At 41.9% G+C, this 16,908-nt stretch overlaps 1 protein-coding gene across 6 annotated transcripts in view; it reads right to left on the minus strand.

Annotated features, from left to right (window-relative positions):
* The window catches only part of NUDT4 (nudix hydrolase 4), a 32,277-nt gene extending 22,666 nt beyond the window's left edge, over positions 1-9,611 (minus strand). For 3 of the 6 annotated variants that reach the window (XR_012654442.1, XR_012654441.1, XM_075057775.1), the window contains exon 1: positions 9,243-9,611. Coding sequence is in view for 4 of the 6 variants with exons in the window: in XM_075057775.1 (XP_074913876.1) it covers positions 9,243-9,341 (99 nt within the window). In the remaining 2 variants the exon portion in view is untranslated. The remainder of the gene's footprint in view (positions 1-9,242) is intronic. The other 3 variants (XM_075057776.1, XM_075057773.1, XM_075057774.1) reach the window with 3 other exon arrangements.
* Positions 9,612-16,908: the final 7,297 nt, after the last annotated feature.

Genomic DNA, 16,908 nt, shown 5'->3' on the forward strand with positions numbered 1-16,908 from the left:
GAGAGAACAGATGTACTGCATGTTCTCACAGGCATCAGAAAAATTAAATGGAAAAAAATCCAACCATATTCTGAGAGAAAAACAGGACCCACTTTGATGGGGGTTAGTATAATGTAACCTAGCACACTCAATATGGAAACTTCAGCCTACACAGTTGGTCTGTCAAAGTCATGAGCACATGAAAGAGTCATAAAGATGGTTTAATCCAAATACAACCAAAAGGGTCAGTCAAGCCCTATGACTTGCTTAAAAATGGCCATAAGCAGATGCTCAGGGAAGAACATGAGCAGGAAATATTTTTTTACTCCCTAACACTTCCAATCTCCAATTGTTTTCAGCTCAGGAGCTTCCTTAAAAGTGCTGGGAAACTACTTGGAATGATACAACAGAAACTTTACCAAGGATTCACTGTATGAATTTTTAGGCAAAAGCACACATCTCAAATTAGAGAGCACATGTCAACCTGCTACTGTAGTTGGAGATTTCCTTTATCTAGCACTTTTTGCTATTTTAAGAATCACTGCCTCATTTCAGTAGTTCTGAAACAGTTTCTCAGTTCCCCTATAGGTTACCTTGTCCTAGAATGCCATTGTCTCTTTTTGGACTCCAGAAAGTTGAAAAATGCAAGAGCTTTACAACTTGCCACAACAATGCCACAAAGGTAGCATTTAGTAAGGAACATACTTTTGCCTTTCTGAAAATATTTTCAGTAGAGTGACTGCTTATAGTCCTCATTCTTTACCGCAATAATTTTCAAAGTGACTTTTTTTTAGCCTGGAGATGCAATGTGCACAAAGTTATTGTCAAGTCTGATCCCAAGGTTTTTTACGACTCCACAGCATTTTAAAAGCTAATTACAGTCGAGGCTGCAACATCTTTACTTTCTCCCTTACATTGGCACAACAGGAAGCTGAGCTGGCTGAAAACTAGCTTGTGCCATTAAAGCTTAGTTTTCAGCCTGCACAAGCTCAACACTGATCCGTACACGGCCATACAAGGGACAGCACTGCACAAACTGGGGCAGAAAGGCATGACTGCAGCTGCCCAATTCCAGATCAGCCTAAGCCAATTCAAGAGCCTCTAGCAAAGTACTTTACAGACAATAGACTGAAAGGCGGTCCCCAGCTATGACGGAGGTTAAAAAGAAGATTTAGTCTCAATGAACAGGAATTGGCAAAGCAGCAGAGAAATGGCAAAACAACTAGCAGTATATTAATCCTAACGCTCATTAACTTGAGCACAGCATCTTGAAAGCAACCCAGAAAACTGGGTTCTGTCTATACAATGTATTAAACTCTGAAATAGCCTGCCAATTTTAAAGATCACTTTTCAAAGCAGCAGCAGTACGATGCTTAGACATCAATCAGTGCAACTTTACCGGTATTCTGAAGATGAATGATAAAGAAATACGTGCATATATAATACTTCAAAATCAGATCTGAAAATCATTTTTCCTTTGAGATCTTCTGATTTTAAGACTATACGGCAATAGGGAGAAAACCATCAGCCTTTTTCACAAGAAGTTTTGCCTTAACTTGCAATTAAAATAATATTATTCTATAAATTTCATTTCACATGAAATTCACATATTTGCCTAACATGTTGTTATAGTGATGCAGAATTTGAGTACCTTCCTCTGGCTATTTAAAGTACTTTGTTTTGTTCTTCGGCTAAAGTGTTCATATCAGGAACAGACAGCACTACACTACTATGGCACATCAGTCAGAACACATTTCCTCACATCAACAAGCACTCAAGTCACCTGTAACATTAGATCTCCTCCTAAGCTTTAGTATGCTTCGGAGAGTCAGATGTGACAGGTCTCACAGTGCGATGAAGGGTGCAGATCTTCCACCCAGCCATATGGCAAAAGGAGATTCCTGGCTGCAAAAAACCTGCAAACAAACAAGAAACCCCCAAGTGTCTATAAAAGGAGTTTTACTTCTGACACTGGGTGAGTTTCCCAATCCACTTTACAATACATCCTTCTTCCCTTATGCTTGCCAATACAGACCAAGGGAGAAAACACATAAGGTAGTAGGGGAAGAGGTCAAACTCCTATTGCTGCCTATTTCTTTATAACTTGAAACCACAGCCTAATCTTGAGCAGAACTGGGCTCTACCAGTTACTCAGCAACACAACCTGTTTGACTAAGGGATCAGCTTCCAAGCGCTTGTCAGAAACAAGAGCTCTAAGTCTTTGAGAACCATTCAGCTGTAGGTAAAGACAGGACAAGGTTATTTATTGACAAGTACCAGTTACCTTTTAGCCTTTTTAGTCTTTGAGATACTTGGAAAGAAAACACACATCTTCGAAGGCGAAATCTGTTTTAAAATATTTACGTTTATAGGACTGGTTCCACTGAAGCGCTTAAGCACTAAGTCAAAAAGCCACCTAATTAAAATAAGCTTGTTAAGTGCTCTACAAACAAGACTGGAAAAAATACACATCAACCTGTGGTCCGTGAACTCACCTATCTACAAAAGATGTTTGAGAAAACATGGCTGCAAATCCTAGCTAGAGATACATATGCCTATATAAGTGTGTGTGTATATATGTCTATATATCTCTAGCTAGGATTTGTATATATTTCTGAAGAAGTCTGCCACTCTGCTATTTCACAGAAACTGGTAACTTGGAAGTTTTGAGGACCACTGAGTTAACCAGGGCAATTCAAACAGAAACTTAGCCATCAGCGTAAATCCTCAAAATAAACTTACAATGCTGCTAGTAAGCTATAAAGGATATTTCCTCAAGTATTTAAACACTTACAAATACTACCAGTTCAAAAAGACAGCACCTTCTAAACAGGGCAAAACACAAAACATGTTTTTTGTTGCAGGACACCTTAGTCTGATGTTAGACGGGTACAGCCATGTTTCCTTCTTCCCTCAACCCATTTTTAGCAACTATCCACCCCATTAAACATATTTGTATGGCACAGACAAGTAATACCCTAGGTACTGCAAAAAAAGTAATTGGAGTTTTGCAATGAAAAACAAGCCCATGGTTGAGTGATTTCAGTATCTGAAGAGGCATGAGTGAAGACTGAAGCATCCTGCCATGGTGGACAGCTGAATTCCTACAGCTTTGCTGAACTTGCAGGCGTCCGCTGTTGGCAAACAGTTCCAGTTTGTCAAAAAACATCCCAACATGAAAGCAAGGTGCGTATGCAGTGCCTGCAGAAAGCGTTTTTTCTGTGAAAGTAAGGATAACAAGGTGCTTGTGTTTTATAAGTTGGTTACCTGATACAAATCCTACCACAGCAACCTAACGTTCAATTATATTTCTTAACACTAACACAAGCTTAAACCACTGCAGAACCCCATACAAGCCTGCAGGGATACACCATAAACAGATGCTGTCTCTGTAGACACATCATAAAGAGCCATTTTGGAAGCTGTTTACAGGTCTTGATTTTTTGAGCTATACCCCTTCCTATACCACACTGATGTCCACGTATCAAGAAAATGCTGAGGAAAAACTAAGGCAGCAATCATCCGATGTCAGTTATTCCTCCTGTATGTTAGCAGGGCAGGGCCATCAGACAGAACAAGTAAAAACCACACCACACCTGAAATGTATATTGAAATGTGTATTCTCTGGTATTTTAAAACATGCTTATATACTATTAGGCAATCACAGACCAAGCTAGGTAATCTTTCAGTCCATACATTGCTTTGGAGAGCACGCCAGCCTTAATTACGGTGCCATGGTCATATGCCAATTTACATTTTTAAAGCACACACTATCTGTGCATTTACACCTGAGAGCTTACACTGAAGGACAAAGAAACCAGATGACAAATTCTGAGTCAAGTATGGAAGATCTTTCATCACTGTGCAAGTTTATTTACAATAATTCCTAGAACATCCCATTTTGCCAAGGTAGCCAGGTGATGCTTCTGGGCCCTGGTTTTACACATCAAGTTGTATTACAATAGGTCTTTCTGGTTTTCAGATTATTTAGACCAATGCAAATAAAAATAACATTTTACTTTTCCTTTATTATCCTTTAATAAAACAATTGCTGGTATGAAGCAACAGCTGTACAAAATTGCAGAACACTACTATTATTTAAAATAATGGAACAGTGACCACCAGAACAAGGTAGATTAAACAAGGGTTTCTTAAATCTTGACATGCTACAGCCCAAGAAATAAATTTCTCTAAATCAGACCAAAAAGGAGACACAATACTAGAAGCCTATCATTTTTAACTCAAAGTTCAGAGGCAATAATTGTCATGCATGTGTATGCCCTACTACAGGAAAAAAAACCCCAACAAAAAAGTACTTTTCCCATAAGTGTGCGACAATACAGTTATCCTCACTACTGTATCAATAGTAATAGAAAACCCTTCCCATCTATTTTTCTCTCTTATACAAGGCTGAACAACAAAAATGGCAAAATTAAAAACTCAAAAGCTTTAAGACTTTTTTTTCATACGAAACTATTTTTTAGATCTGCCACTAGCAACTGCTGGCTGAACACTAAAGTAGGGCTTTCAATACTATATCCAATTACATAAAGCAGTTTTACAGATGCCAAAATAATTAGAATGCACTCACGTTTTAGATTCAAGGTATTTAAAAATAACTGCTCATTTATTTGTATAATAGGTAGTTGATGGAAGAAAAATTAAATTAGCTTTTAAAATTGTTTTACTTATCCAAGCGACTAGAAAAAAATGTTTATTACTATTTGTTCTTGCTGCTTTAAAGGCCTGCCTCATTCTCTGCTTTGAGAGGTAGGAATTTCCTTGCCTACCCTCCGCTTAGACCCTAAGACAGCAGCATTTTATGTAAAACCAGTGTTTGCAGAATACTGCATAAGCAATTCCAACCCGTGGAAGCAGTTGGTCCTCACAGTACTGGGAGAGGTTCTCCTGCAGGCTTATCCTAAAGCTGCCGTCCACATCTCCTAGTTGCTCAAGGAGAGACTTGCATTTCCTCATACACAAATCCGCCAGCCCATCCCAGTCTGCTGAATGCCATCAGCTTTTTGCACACACCTAACAGCTTCTGGCTTGTTCAAAGCAAAAAGCCTGCAGCCCCCACACATTTCATGCCCACATAGCCTCGTTTCATTTTTTTCACGGGATTCCTCCTGCTTCATTTCCAGCAATTTTTTTTTTTTTTTCATTCAAAGGGCAGACAGTCCCTGCAATTACTGCTTCACTTCCATTAAGAACAACAGAAAGAGCCAGCACTTAAGCTCATATCCAGCCATCTTACTCTCTCTTCAGCCCAAATGACAGCACCGAGAGACCAAAACCAGCAGCACTTTAATGACAGCAGTCTAAGAGATCTTCTTCTAAAAAACTCAAAAAAAATTCCAAAGCTACTGGCCACATTACTTGGCTATTTGGATATTTTGGATATTTTTTTTTTTTTTTAAAGCATATAGTGTCACAGCATGAAGGCTACAAAATCTAAACTAAAATGGGCTATAAAGCTCTAAATTGGCATATGTGGAATCACTTGAAGATGAAGAAAGAAACAGGAAGGGAGGATTTTTGCAATGGTGTGTCTGGACAACCATCAGTCATCTCACAAGTACATGCTTTCGGCTGCAATGCCAGCTCTCAAGACAAAGCAGAAGCTTTTGACAGGTTGCAAGGCTGTGGGCAAGCCCAGTTTCCAGCTCGTAACACCCAAGAGAACTGACTCAACAATTTTAAGCCTAGCAGCAAAGACTGTTGGCAAGTCTAATTGGACAGGGTGCTGTAGCTGGAGAGTAGGAGTTCAGCAGCTGTATTTCAATCTGTGTGCAGGGACCACCGGAATTTTGCCTCAGCGGTATTCTAGAGTCCACCAATGTTTTGAATTAAGAAATAAAGAAGTGAGCAGAAAGTGAAAGGAAATACAATATGGTTTTACCCAAACGATCCTTTGTTACCACAGTCTTTTTTCAATTGACGCTTTGCTTCACTGTCCATAAAACTCAGATGTAACATGGGCTTCAACAAGGCTACAAAGGTAGCATGAGAAGTGTAATATGCATTGGAAACAGACCAAGCAGCCATAACAAGCAGATTTTGCTAGATGATGATTAACAATAGATAAATTAAATGTTTTAGTGACTGGCCCGATTTTCATTGGTGAGGAGCACAAAAACCTATTACTGAAATTTTTAAGTCTCCAAACTGAGAGGCAGTGTCCGTAAGTCATGGTATTAACAGAGGTCTCATGCTGAAGTTGCAGAAGAAAGTCATATTTGGTTAAGAAGAACATATTGCCAATCTAATGCACAGGTCACCAAGAATTTCTGGTACAAGTTGAGAGTTCACGATGTGGGAACAAGTTAGAGACTTAGATACCACCACTAATCACAAGATGACTACATGATAGCTTTACAATCATGATAAAGACGGGTCCTATCACAATGTTTTTTTCTTGTATAGCTACAGAAGTACTAGTAACCTTTTGCACAACACAGTGATATTCCATCTAAAGCAAACACAACTGTCGCCTACCTTCAAAAAACATGGCTGTCAAACTGAAGGAGATGAAAGAGCTACCACGATGATCAGAAAAAGAAAACCGGTTTTAAGAGATGAGGTTTTAAGACTTCAAGTCCATCAAAAAAGTGCTGAGAAAGGAATGACTGCTGTCTACAGATATGTCTTAAAGCTAAGTGCAAGGAAGGAGGAAAAAGGCTAAGGCACAGGCACAACTGGATACAGACTGACCTTTCAGAAAGTCAGAACCGAAGTAGGAAGACAGGTTAATTCTAAGATTTGTATCAGAAGATTGCTGCAGATACTCATTCTTCCAGATGGAAACTAACCAGCTGAAAAGTAGAACATGATCTATTGAGAAAGTCTTGCAGACAGTGTCTCCAGTAAAGAAAAAGTTGTGATTTTGATTTCTTGCTTTAAGACACCTAAAAAGAAATGTATTGCTAAAGATTGCTTTCAGTTGTCTGTTCTATTGTCTCTCCTCCCATGTCGACCAACTCTTTGCTTATGGGGTAAGTAACCCTGTAGATTAAAATAACTATGAAAACTATTCCACCCCTTGCCCCCCCAGTTTCTACAGGAGTCTGCTGTTCCCCTCTTCTCCCTACAGTCATCCAGGCACACCCTTTGTGCTCCTTCACAGCAGAAGTTACCCTGCACTTAAAGATCCCTGGAGATGTAGGTCAGCTGAAAATCAATGGCACAATCTCTAGATTTCCTCTCAGAAGGAAACACTGAAAACATTTACACGGAGGCTGAAGTAGACCTACGCAGAAACTTATGAAGACAACAGTGTTAAAGAACAGAAGAAAGACTCATCCAGCCAATTTGGGGAACATGGCTGGTGATACAAATTAATCACAAACAGTTATCAAGCATCAAACTTCTAAGGAATAGGTTCTGTATTGAATCAGATGGAGCTGGCACTTGGGAAACAGCTAAGCAAGTTCAAGATGTTGCCCTTGCTTTTCTGGAAATAACTTACCAGAAAGTGATTTGAACCATTTCCACATGCTTAATCCATGTCCCAAATCTGACTTGGTGTTATCCCATGCATTTCACCCTCAAGTGTGCCTGCTTGCACCATGCCAAAGCCCAGCCTCATGCCAGCCATAGAGTTGCTCCACCTGCAATACCACAAAGTGCTCCAGTGCAACAAGTGTCAGCATCCACTCTTCTTGCACAGCCCAGCAAAGCTGCTACTGCCATCCTTGGCCTCAGAGGGTGTTCTTACACACAAACAATGTTTTGAAGCAGCCAGTGGTCTCACTTGGATGCAAGATTGAAAGAGAATATGAGAAGTTGCAGCAGGAAATGAAGGATGAATGGAAATTACCGACAAAGGTGACCCCAACCATGAAGTTCCAAGTACAACTGGTGCAAGAAAGCTGTAACAGTGGCTCAAGCATTTGAACTCCAAACAAGTCTGAGCTGGAGTAGCACCCAAAAATAAATACTGAAGACACATAAATGGGGAAGCATGCTGGACTATCAGAGGTGCTGCTGAAACCAAAGAAAAGCTAGACCAACAGCAAGAACTAGCAAGATTCCTGCTGGGCACCTTTCTCCTTCATAGTATTAGGAAAAGCCGATCAGTGTAGTCCCAAGGCTGTACTTATACCACACAGGGAATGGCATATACCAGACCGCCATAAAAAATTTTTTTGCCTAAACCCAAGGGTCCGTATTTTGAGAACAGGTCTCTCCCTGCTGCATTATATTGCTTAGTAGGTGCTTAAGCAAGACATTTGCCATACTGGCAGCTTGGATAGGACGCTTGCTTCTTCCAGCATATAGATAAAGGAGGGGAAAAGCCCCAAGCCCTAACCTTTGTAGTTATTTTATAGCTATTACACAAAATGAAAACAAAAATCAGTTAAAGGTATGCTTCTAGCCCGAGACAGTCTATAAATGCATTGTGCAATGAAACCATCAGCAAAGTTTCCAGACAACGGCCAGTGCAATTGACCTTGGCTAGGAATATAGGACAACTTTGTTGCCACCTCCCGATTCTGCTGCAACATAAAACCCGGGCTGAGCCCTTATCCTCTACAACCAAAACCGCAGCACCCCCCCCCCCCCCAACCCCCGACCTCCTTGACAACATATTTTAAAGCACCATTTATACGCTGGCGAGGAAAAACAGGTTATTCAAAGACAAGATTTTTTTTTTTTTTTTCCTTTTTTAATCCCACCCAAGTACGGCAGGGGGGTTCGCCTTAAGGGCAACACCAGCCCTGCCCTGGCTGCGCCATTACACGCGATTTTCCTGCTCGTTACGGTCACACAAAGGATAACCCCGGAGTTCCAGCCGGTGTCCCGTTCCTCACCAGCACCCCCCCCCCCACGGGACACGACCCCCCCCACACACCCCACCCACCCACACCCACCCGGGGCACCGCCCGCCGCGCGGGGCCGCTGACAAAGGCGGGCGCCGCTGCACGTGGGCCCGCCGCCCCAAGATGGTGGGCGAGAGGCGCGGCCCGCCGCGCCCGTTCCTCTCACGGTCCGGTCCGGCGAGGGGCGTGGGGGGAAAGCCCGCCGCCGCCGGTTCAGCGAGCGTGGGGTGTATGTGCGTGGGTGTCTGCGCAGCCCCACGGCTCCGCGTCCCCTCCCTCCCTCCCCCGGTACGACTCTGTGTGTGTGTAGGGGGGGGTGGGTGTCTCCTCGCCCCCCCACCGGCCAGACAAAGGGACGCGGTACCGGTGGGTGACGGGGGAACCGGAGCCCGGCCCGGCGCTCCCTTCCCCGACCCCACACGCACAGCTCGGCGGGCTCACCTCGTCCTCCCGCTCGCTACGGAAGCAGAGGCACGCCGCCCGCTTCTTGTAGCCTTCCCGGTCGTACGTCCGCGTCTGGTTCGGCTTAAATTTCATCATAGAGGCGGTGACACGCCGGCTACCCCCGGCCGCCGCCGCTACCGCCGCCGCCACGGCTCCGCTCCCCGCTCGGGAGGGAAGGCCGGTCTCCGGCTGCCAAGCTCCTGTCACAGCAGCGCCGCGCCGCTGCCACCGCCCCAGCGGCCGGGCCGCGCCATGGAGGCTCCCCTCGCCGCCCCGCTCTGGCTCCTCGGCTCGGTTCGTCCCTCAAACCGCCGCCGCGGCGGCCGCCCCTGCGCCCACTATTTAACTGGAACGCACATTCCTGCGCCCGCCGCTCCGCACCGCGCAGGCGCCGGGGCGGGGAGAGAGGCGGGTCGCGGCGGGAGGGCGGGCGGGGAGGTAAAGGGCCGGTCAGGGCGCAAGCGGCGGGTGTGCTTAGTCACCGGTGGGGTCTCGCTGAGGGGAATGTTGCCGGCTCCTGAGGGGAATGTTGCCGGCTCCTGAGGGGAATGTCGCCGGCTCCTGAGGGGAGCGAGGTGGCGGAGTAAGGCTCTGGGCTGAGGCGGGTTCCGCCCTCACAGCCCCGCGGGCTGACAGGAACCCGCCCGCCGGGCTGACAGGAACCGGTCCGGCGCCCCCGCCGAGCTGACAGGAACCGGTCCGGCGCCCCCGCCGAAGCCGGAGGCGGGCGTGGTGCGACACGGTTGCCTCACGGGTTCGTGCGAGCCCGGTGTCCCCGTAAGAAGCGGGAGCGGGCCCGGCCGCGGGAGCGGGCGGTCCCTCAAGGGCGACCGCCGGCGCCGCTCCAGTGGCGTTGGGCCTTGGTCCAGCGCGGAAAGGGATGCGGGCTCTCTGCTGGCAGCCTCCGTGGCAGGGAGCCCGGCGTGGGTGTGCGAGGCAGGGCGGCTTTTCCCTGCTGCGGGGCTCGGTAGGTGGAGGATGCACGTGGCTCAAGGAGCGTAGCTTTGCCAGCGTGAGGTAAACCGTTTTTGAAGCAACTTGTTGTCAGAAGAACCTGGGGAAAGCAGGCAGGCCGTGCTTTTTTTTTCTTTTTGTTTAAATGATAACACTATCTGGGAGATGAAGATGGACAGAAGGCCTTCCCAATGCTGCCAGTGGGCTGGGAAAAGGTCTGCTACCCACATACCTTTATTATCGTCTGGTAGGGCAAAAGCCCTGGTGTTTTTGTTGTCGTAAAGAAAAAAAATTTTAAAAAATTCCACAAAACCCAACCCAAAAGCAAAACAAGGAAATGCTACTCTTTTCAGTGGCCCTGGATTGCCGTCGATCGTGAGTAGCCGTCAAAGCACTTGCTGCCTGTGCATTAAAGACTGCTTAGTCCTGTTGGCAGACGGAAGGTAGTGTGCTTAGTACTTGTACTAGTAGAAATCACCCATCCAAACTCTTCCATGAACTTTTTCCTTCATCTGAATCCTATTAATCTTCAGTAGGCTCCTTTGTGCGTTTAGAGTGGACCAATGTGCTTTAAACCTCTACCCTACTTGTTTCTTGTTGTTCCTGAACGCCTGGGGTTTTTTCATCCTAAGGTTGGGGGTTTAACAATTTTGTTGATCGGTAACAAGTCAGACTTTTTATATGCTTTTTGTGCCATGCATTGAAAGGAGATTGGGTAGTCTTCACTGGTTACTCTGTTTCTTAGTGAAATTTGGACCTTCTGTTTTTCAGAAGGTGAACTAAGTGCAATGGGTCAGTGCAATTATCACACTTGAAAACCATGGAAGGAAGGAAAGCGCAATTGTATTAAATTATATTATTTTGTTAAAGTTATAATAAGCTGTAAAGTCAAACACTTAAAGATTAAGAAACTCCAAATTTAATTTGCTTTTGCACATTGATTACTTGTGTAAACATGTTTTTCTTAAGAAGGCCCCTGCCACTTTTGCCACTTAGCAAATGAACTGGCAGATCATATTTCTTCGTTTCTCTTCATTCAGTGTGGATCCAGGTCTCATTTATTACTACCTGTCATCTGTTAGGCCTCAGGCTACATACAATTTTAGTAGTTATTTAATGGATCCTCAGTCAGAATAAATTCTTTTTTGTGCAGGAAAGACCGATACCCAATTAGTATCCGAAGTTTTTAGTTCAGAGTTTAAAGGGTTGAGATCTGAAACCTTTGAGAATGCTGAGGAGCAAAAACATGTTTTTGATGCCTGTATTCATAAAGTTGTCCATGATACAGAAATGGGAGCATGGCATGGTGTAATGAAACTCAAGGACTACAAATTAATATTGCACAATTAGTCATTGCACCAACATTTCTTACATTTTATGTGTTTGACCTTGCCACCTTTGCTGTATTCCCATGTAGTTTTAAAAAAACATCTTTACAAACAGCATAGGTGTGCATTCATGTAATGCATATAGCGAAAAAATCTTACCATTGATCTGCTTTTTCTAATAGACCATTATGATAGAGCTCATTTTGCTTTGGGTTGTTCCTTGAGCTACTGTTTCACAGCTTACCTTTTAAGACAACACATTTTAAGTCTGATATGGCTGTTTCGGATTTTTTTTTTTTTTTTTTTTTTTTTTTTTGGGGGGGGGGAGGCTTCACCTCTCGTGCAATTGGAGGAAGTTCAAAAGTAGGATTTATACTTAACGAGAGCAGTGTCCAAAGATCAGATGAGCTTAGGCCAGGTTTTCCACTTTCGTACAACTCACCCCTCCCACCCCCAAAAACCAAACAAAACATTTGACTGCCAAATCAGAACACAACACACAAATCCTATCTCCATTGTGAAACTCGATGGTTTCTTTGTCACGTATCACAGAGGTATGAGCCGGAAGAAAGAGCTTAGTGAGACAGGCCAGTTAGTAGGCTGGCTATAGTTATGTTTTCTAGTCACGTATCCTCAAACATGGTAACAACTCCAATGATTTGTAAATTTACTGGGGTTCCCTTTGTTTTTGTGAAAGGCCCAGCTTTTGCCTATATTATTTTGGCTTTTATTTTACAAATCGGAAGAAACCCAACTTTGTGAATATGGAAAAATACTAAAAAATAATGACAGATGAATCCTAAAAAGTGAAGTGGTAGGACATCTTGGTTTTTGGACATTGAGGGATTTTGATATGAGAGGTGCTTTTTGTTTTGGGTTTTTTTTTTTTGAAAAAAGATGAGATTCATTGTGCTAGGAATTAAATGCTTGAAATCATTTTTTTGTTTGTTTGTTTGGAGATGTGATTCTTAAATGGCTCTTGGTTTTTAGAATGATCAGTAGGCTTGAATCTTAAAGGTTTTTGTATTTTTTGGTAAGTATTCAATTTTTTGTAAGTCTAAGTTATGTGAGCTTTCTATACACAAGTCAGCAGCAACTGTATGTGAAACAGATCATCAGTAAATAATTAACATTTACAATGCGATCGCATACATTCGCAGTAGTTCTGTAATGATGCATTGCTTCATATTTTAATGCAGTGTATGAATACTGGGTATCAAATTATGATTGCATGGGCTATATTACTGAAAGGAACTGCTACAGTGTGGTGACAAAGGTCTGTTTTTATTGAGAGGTGGGGTTTTTTGTTTGTTTTTGTGAAGAATGTCTCTGGATTTTGTACTATAGCTACAGCAATTGTGAAGTAACTGATGATACCTGGAGTACAAGCGTGAACCAGAGCTGAGTGTACAATGCAGGATGCAAAGATACTTTAAAGGAAGTTCAAAAACCTTTACATTCAGACAAAAATAACTTTCTACCTAGCTGTAGTTACACTTTCAGTGAGGTGAAGTCTGCTTAAATGCAAGAGAACAATTTTCTTTTCCTTGGGAAGAAAGAAACAGGTTTAAAAATTTACAGAGTAATTAGATTTTCCAGTTCCCTTGACCTACATTTATTGCCAAGATTAGAAACTGCAGTGTTCAATAACTATGGTCTGGCAAGTTTTATATAACTTTTTTTTTCACTCATAGTTTATTACGGTTAATAAAAATGAAATATTTGCTTTGGAGGTACTTTCAGTTCTCTACCATTTGCTCTGAAGAGAAATAGATACTTAGATTTTTTTTTCTCACCTCTGCAAATAGGACATCAAATTAATTACTTTATCTTAGGGAAATCAGTTTCTTTAGTTATAATCATTCTAGATGATCATTTGTTCTGTCATGATTGTAACATTTCTTTGGTATTCAACACTTAAACCATCACAAAAATCCAAAAGTTGAGGAGTGAACAGTGTATTGAGAATGCATGCCTCTAGCGCTGCATTGTGTGGGCTTTTGGAACAGTAAATCCTCATTCAGCTGCACTGTAGTCCAGTGAACAGCCCCTGCAGCTCTAGGCCCAGTCATCATTTCAGCAGAATTTAAGAGTAACTGTAGCGTTGAGGCTGGTTGGCAAGGTTAACCTGACAACCAGACTGGTTAGCATCTTTCCCAAGCCTAGAAAAAAATTTTAAACATATTTGAATATAAGAAGGTTTGGTATATGGAAAGGGTAAGTATTCATCAGGTTAGTTCTTACTTAAGATGATTTACTCCCCCAAGATATAATAGGAGGGAGCAGTGAGTCTTTGAGATTTTATACTACTCTGTGGTTAGCTGTAAGGAGGCAAATGAGAACGGTGCCAAGCTAACTTCCCTGCAAACTTAAAATGTCACCTTTCCAATGATTTAGCAGTTATGAAAATGCCAGTATTAGTCTTAAAATACTTTTAAGTGCCAAAAAATATGCAAAAAACTTGCCAAATCATACACACACTCTCTTCTGGTAAACACTGAACAGAGAGAACTTTAAAAAATGGAACACTTATTTATTTCTAAATCGTGCTTCTGCATAAAGCAGCATATATATAGTAATTCCCACATCGTCTTTTTCCCTTAGAGCCAGATCTTCACCTCAGTCTCTTGTAAAATGCACTTTGAAGAGAATACACATACATGCTCACTATGATAAGGGTTGCATTCTGCATCCACAGGGCTCCCTTGTGTTCAGGTGAATCTAGAGCACCACTACAGCTGCCAACAAATATCTTTTCTTTTGGTTGTTATCGTTGAGCAACTTGTTTGAACTGTATGCAATTACACTATTACTGCCTGCCAATCTGGCTTTATAATCTTGCCTTTTATGAAAAAGTATAGTTAGCATTGCTTTGATGCCTGGTAAGAGTGACCCTCCTGGTAAAGATAGGGTTTTGCATTAAATGCTTACAAATGGGGATAAATAATAGTCACCAGTGGATGAAAAGGAGGATATCAATTAAATACAGCTATGTTTGTTTGAATGTAGACATCTGAGCATGTTTATTTTTATATATTAAGAGTATTGTATGCTTTTGTGTGCTTTTATGGGTTCAGTGAATTGTGATTGGTTTGGATTTGCTTAAAATTGAACTTCTTTTAGCAAAATAGAAAAAGTAGTATTTTACAGAGCGGTTTAGCATATTTTATTGGGTTTCTACAGTAAAGCCAGATTGACGATACTCAACTTGGGTAAAAATACCTGAAGAAGTTTTTTTTTTTCTTTTTCCTTTTTTTTTTTTTTTAACTGATGCAAAATTCTTTTATCTTTGTCATAGAGACAACCTAAACCCCCAAGGATTTGGCCAGACTTCATGAAATAAGTAAGTATGAATTAAGATAATTGTTGTGTGTTTCAGATTCTCTGTGAGATTATGTAATCTTAAACTTGGGTTTAAGCTCCTTAGCCTGTATGGCTTTGTTAGTGGGATATCCTATTGTTTAGTTTATGTTCATAAATAATCTTCCCGTCAAGAATGCATTTCACAGTTGAGTCCTTAGTATCTTCTCCTCCTTAGTTATGAATTCATTGCCATAAGACTCTTGTTATTCAAGTTTTGAGTTAATTCTGGTAGTAGACTATTTTTGGTGTAAGTGGATATAGTTTGGAGAGACTATGAGTTACTAGGCTTGTTCAGTGATAAAAGTTGTGCCTTTCAGTGATTATAGTGAAATCCCGCTTTACCTGCAAACATTTAAAATTATAAGTGTGGCTCCATGAAGATTGTGGTAGTATGAGTAGGGTCTTCACTGGTCCTTGTTCAGTTCCCTGAATGGAATAGGGTAAAATATGTCTAGGTTTTGAGGACTTGGGCTTTTTGGGAAAATAGGACTTCAGTGACTCAAAGCTGAGAAAATACCGGAATTGTTTTGGAAGTTTACCTGTGGTTAAGATGTTATCAGTCCCATAGCAGCAGCAGCAGCAGCAAGCCTGTACCAAAAACCAACTGCTCCAGAGTCCTAGTTTAAGGTACAGAGGAAGTGGGTCTGTGAACTGGATTGCCAGGAGATGGGCACATGTTCTGTTTATCTCAATCTACTGTGGAGTGTGCTTTCCAGCAATGGGGCGAGGGAAAGAGTTGGTAGTGGGATTACCTCAGAACCACGCAGTTCTTTCTGGCAGAGCCTGTCTCTTAGAAGCCAGGTTAATAATAAAATGGTAGTTGCATTGTATTATTAACAGATGCATCAAAAATGGAAGGATAGACTGCCATTTAAGCAATCTGCTTTCCTAATCTAACAGAAGTCTGCTTGGCTAGACTTGGCACTCAAGTTTCACTGAACAGGTCATTTATTTATTATGTTTATGTTGGTATGTTTGTGTAGCCAGGTTACTGACTATTTGAGCCTGTCTATTTCTGATATTACACTATATAAATCGACTAGAAGAGCTTGTTTGATAATGCGCATCTTTTTTGACTCTGTAGAAAAAGATAGTAATTTGTGGCAGAAAAACATTGGAGGCTTGGCCAAGCTGTGAGGAACTGTGCTAAATAGGAGTGGAAGCTATTTTGTGTAGCTGTGAGTTCAAGAAATACTTGAGATAATTACTAAAGGTAATTCTGTGTGAGAAGTAAACAGTGATTAAATTTTACTCTTATGTCTGGTTGGATTTCAAAGGTAGATCTTGGTAATAGAGCAGAGCAATTTCTTAAATATCTGAACGATATTTTGAGTGCTGTTATGTTGCAGGCTTCAACTAACTTACTGGAAAAAGTGATTACTGCGAAGGTGTGGTAACAGAGAAAGCAATAAAAAATCCTGAATGTTCCTCTCCACTGTTTTCATCTGAAGGCTTCATTCAAAAATGTCGGCTTTTGACCCTGATGTGTTTAGTCAGGCTTAACCTTTCTTACACAAAGCAACCTTTAAAAAAGATCGGCTCTACAGGTCAGTATGGGTGGAGTAGACTCATAATAGGTACCCCACCAATTTTTAATCATAGTTAGTCGTTATCATCCTTATGACCCATTACAAGAGTGTAAGATTGATTATGGGCTACTTGAAAACACCTAGACATGCAAGCTGACCATTGTTCTGTTTTTAAAGAGGGTATATGATGACTGAATGTGTTACCAGCTTTGGAGCCAAATTACAGTGGAGCCTGGTATTATCACTTTTATTTTAGTGCTTTTGTTTCAGACTGTGGTTTAGCTACTGTTACTAAATATATGCATCAGAGCTGTTTGCAGTTTAACAGTTGAACCTCCTAGTGTTAAGAGGGCCAGCAGAAGGTGGCATTTAAGCTCTGCTGGGGTCAAAGGCACAGATGTGTGCCTGGTTTTTTTTTTGCACATAGAGAATCATGCAAGGACAGTTTGTGGGCAATCAGAAGATTTGCATGTAAACATAGCTGTTGAT

Source organism: Buteo buteo, chromosome 26 (assembly GCF_964188355.1).
Source record: "Buteo buteo chromosome 26, bButBut1.hap1.1, whole genome shotgun sequence".
Classification (NCBI taxonomy): domain Eukaryota; kingdom Metazoa; phylum Chordata; class Aves; order Accipitriformes; family Accipitridae; genus Buteo; species Buteo buteo.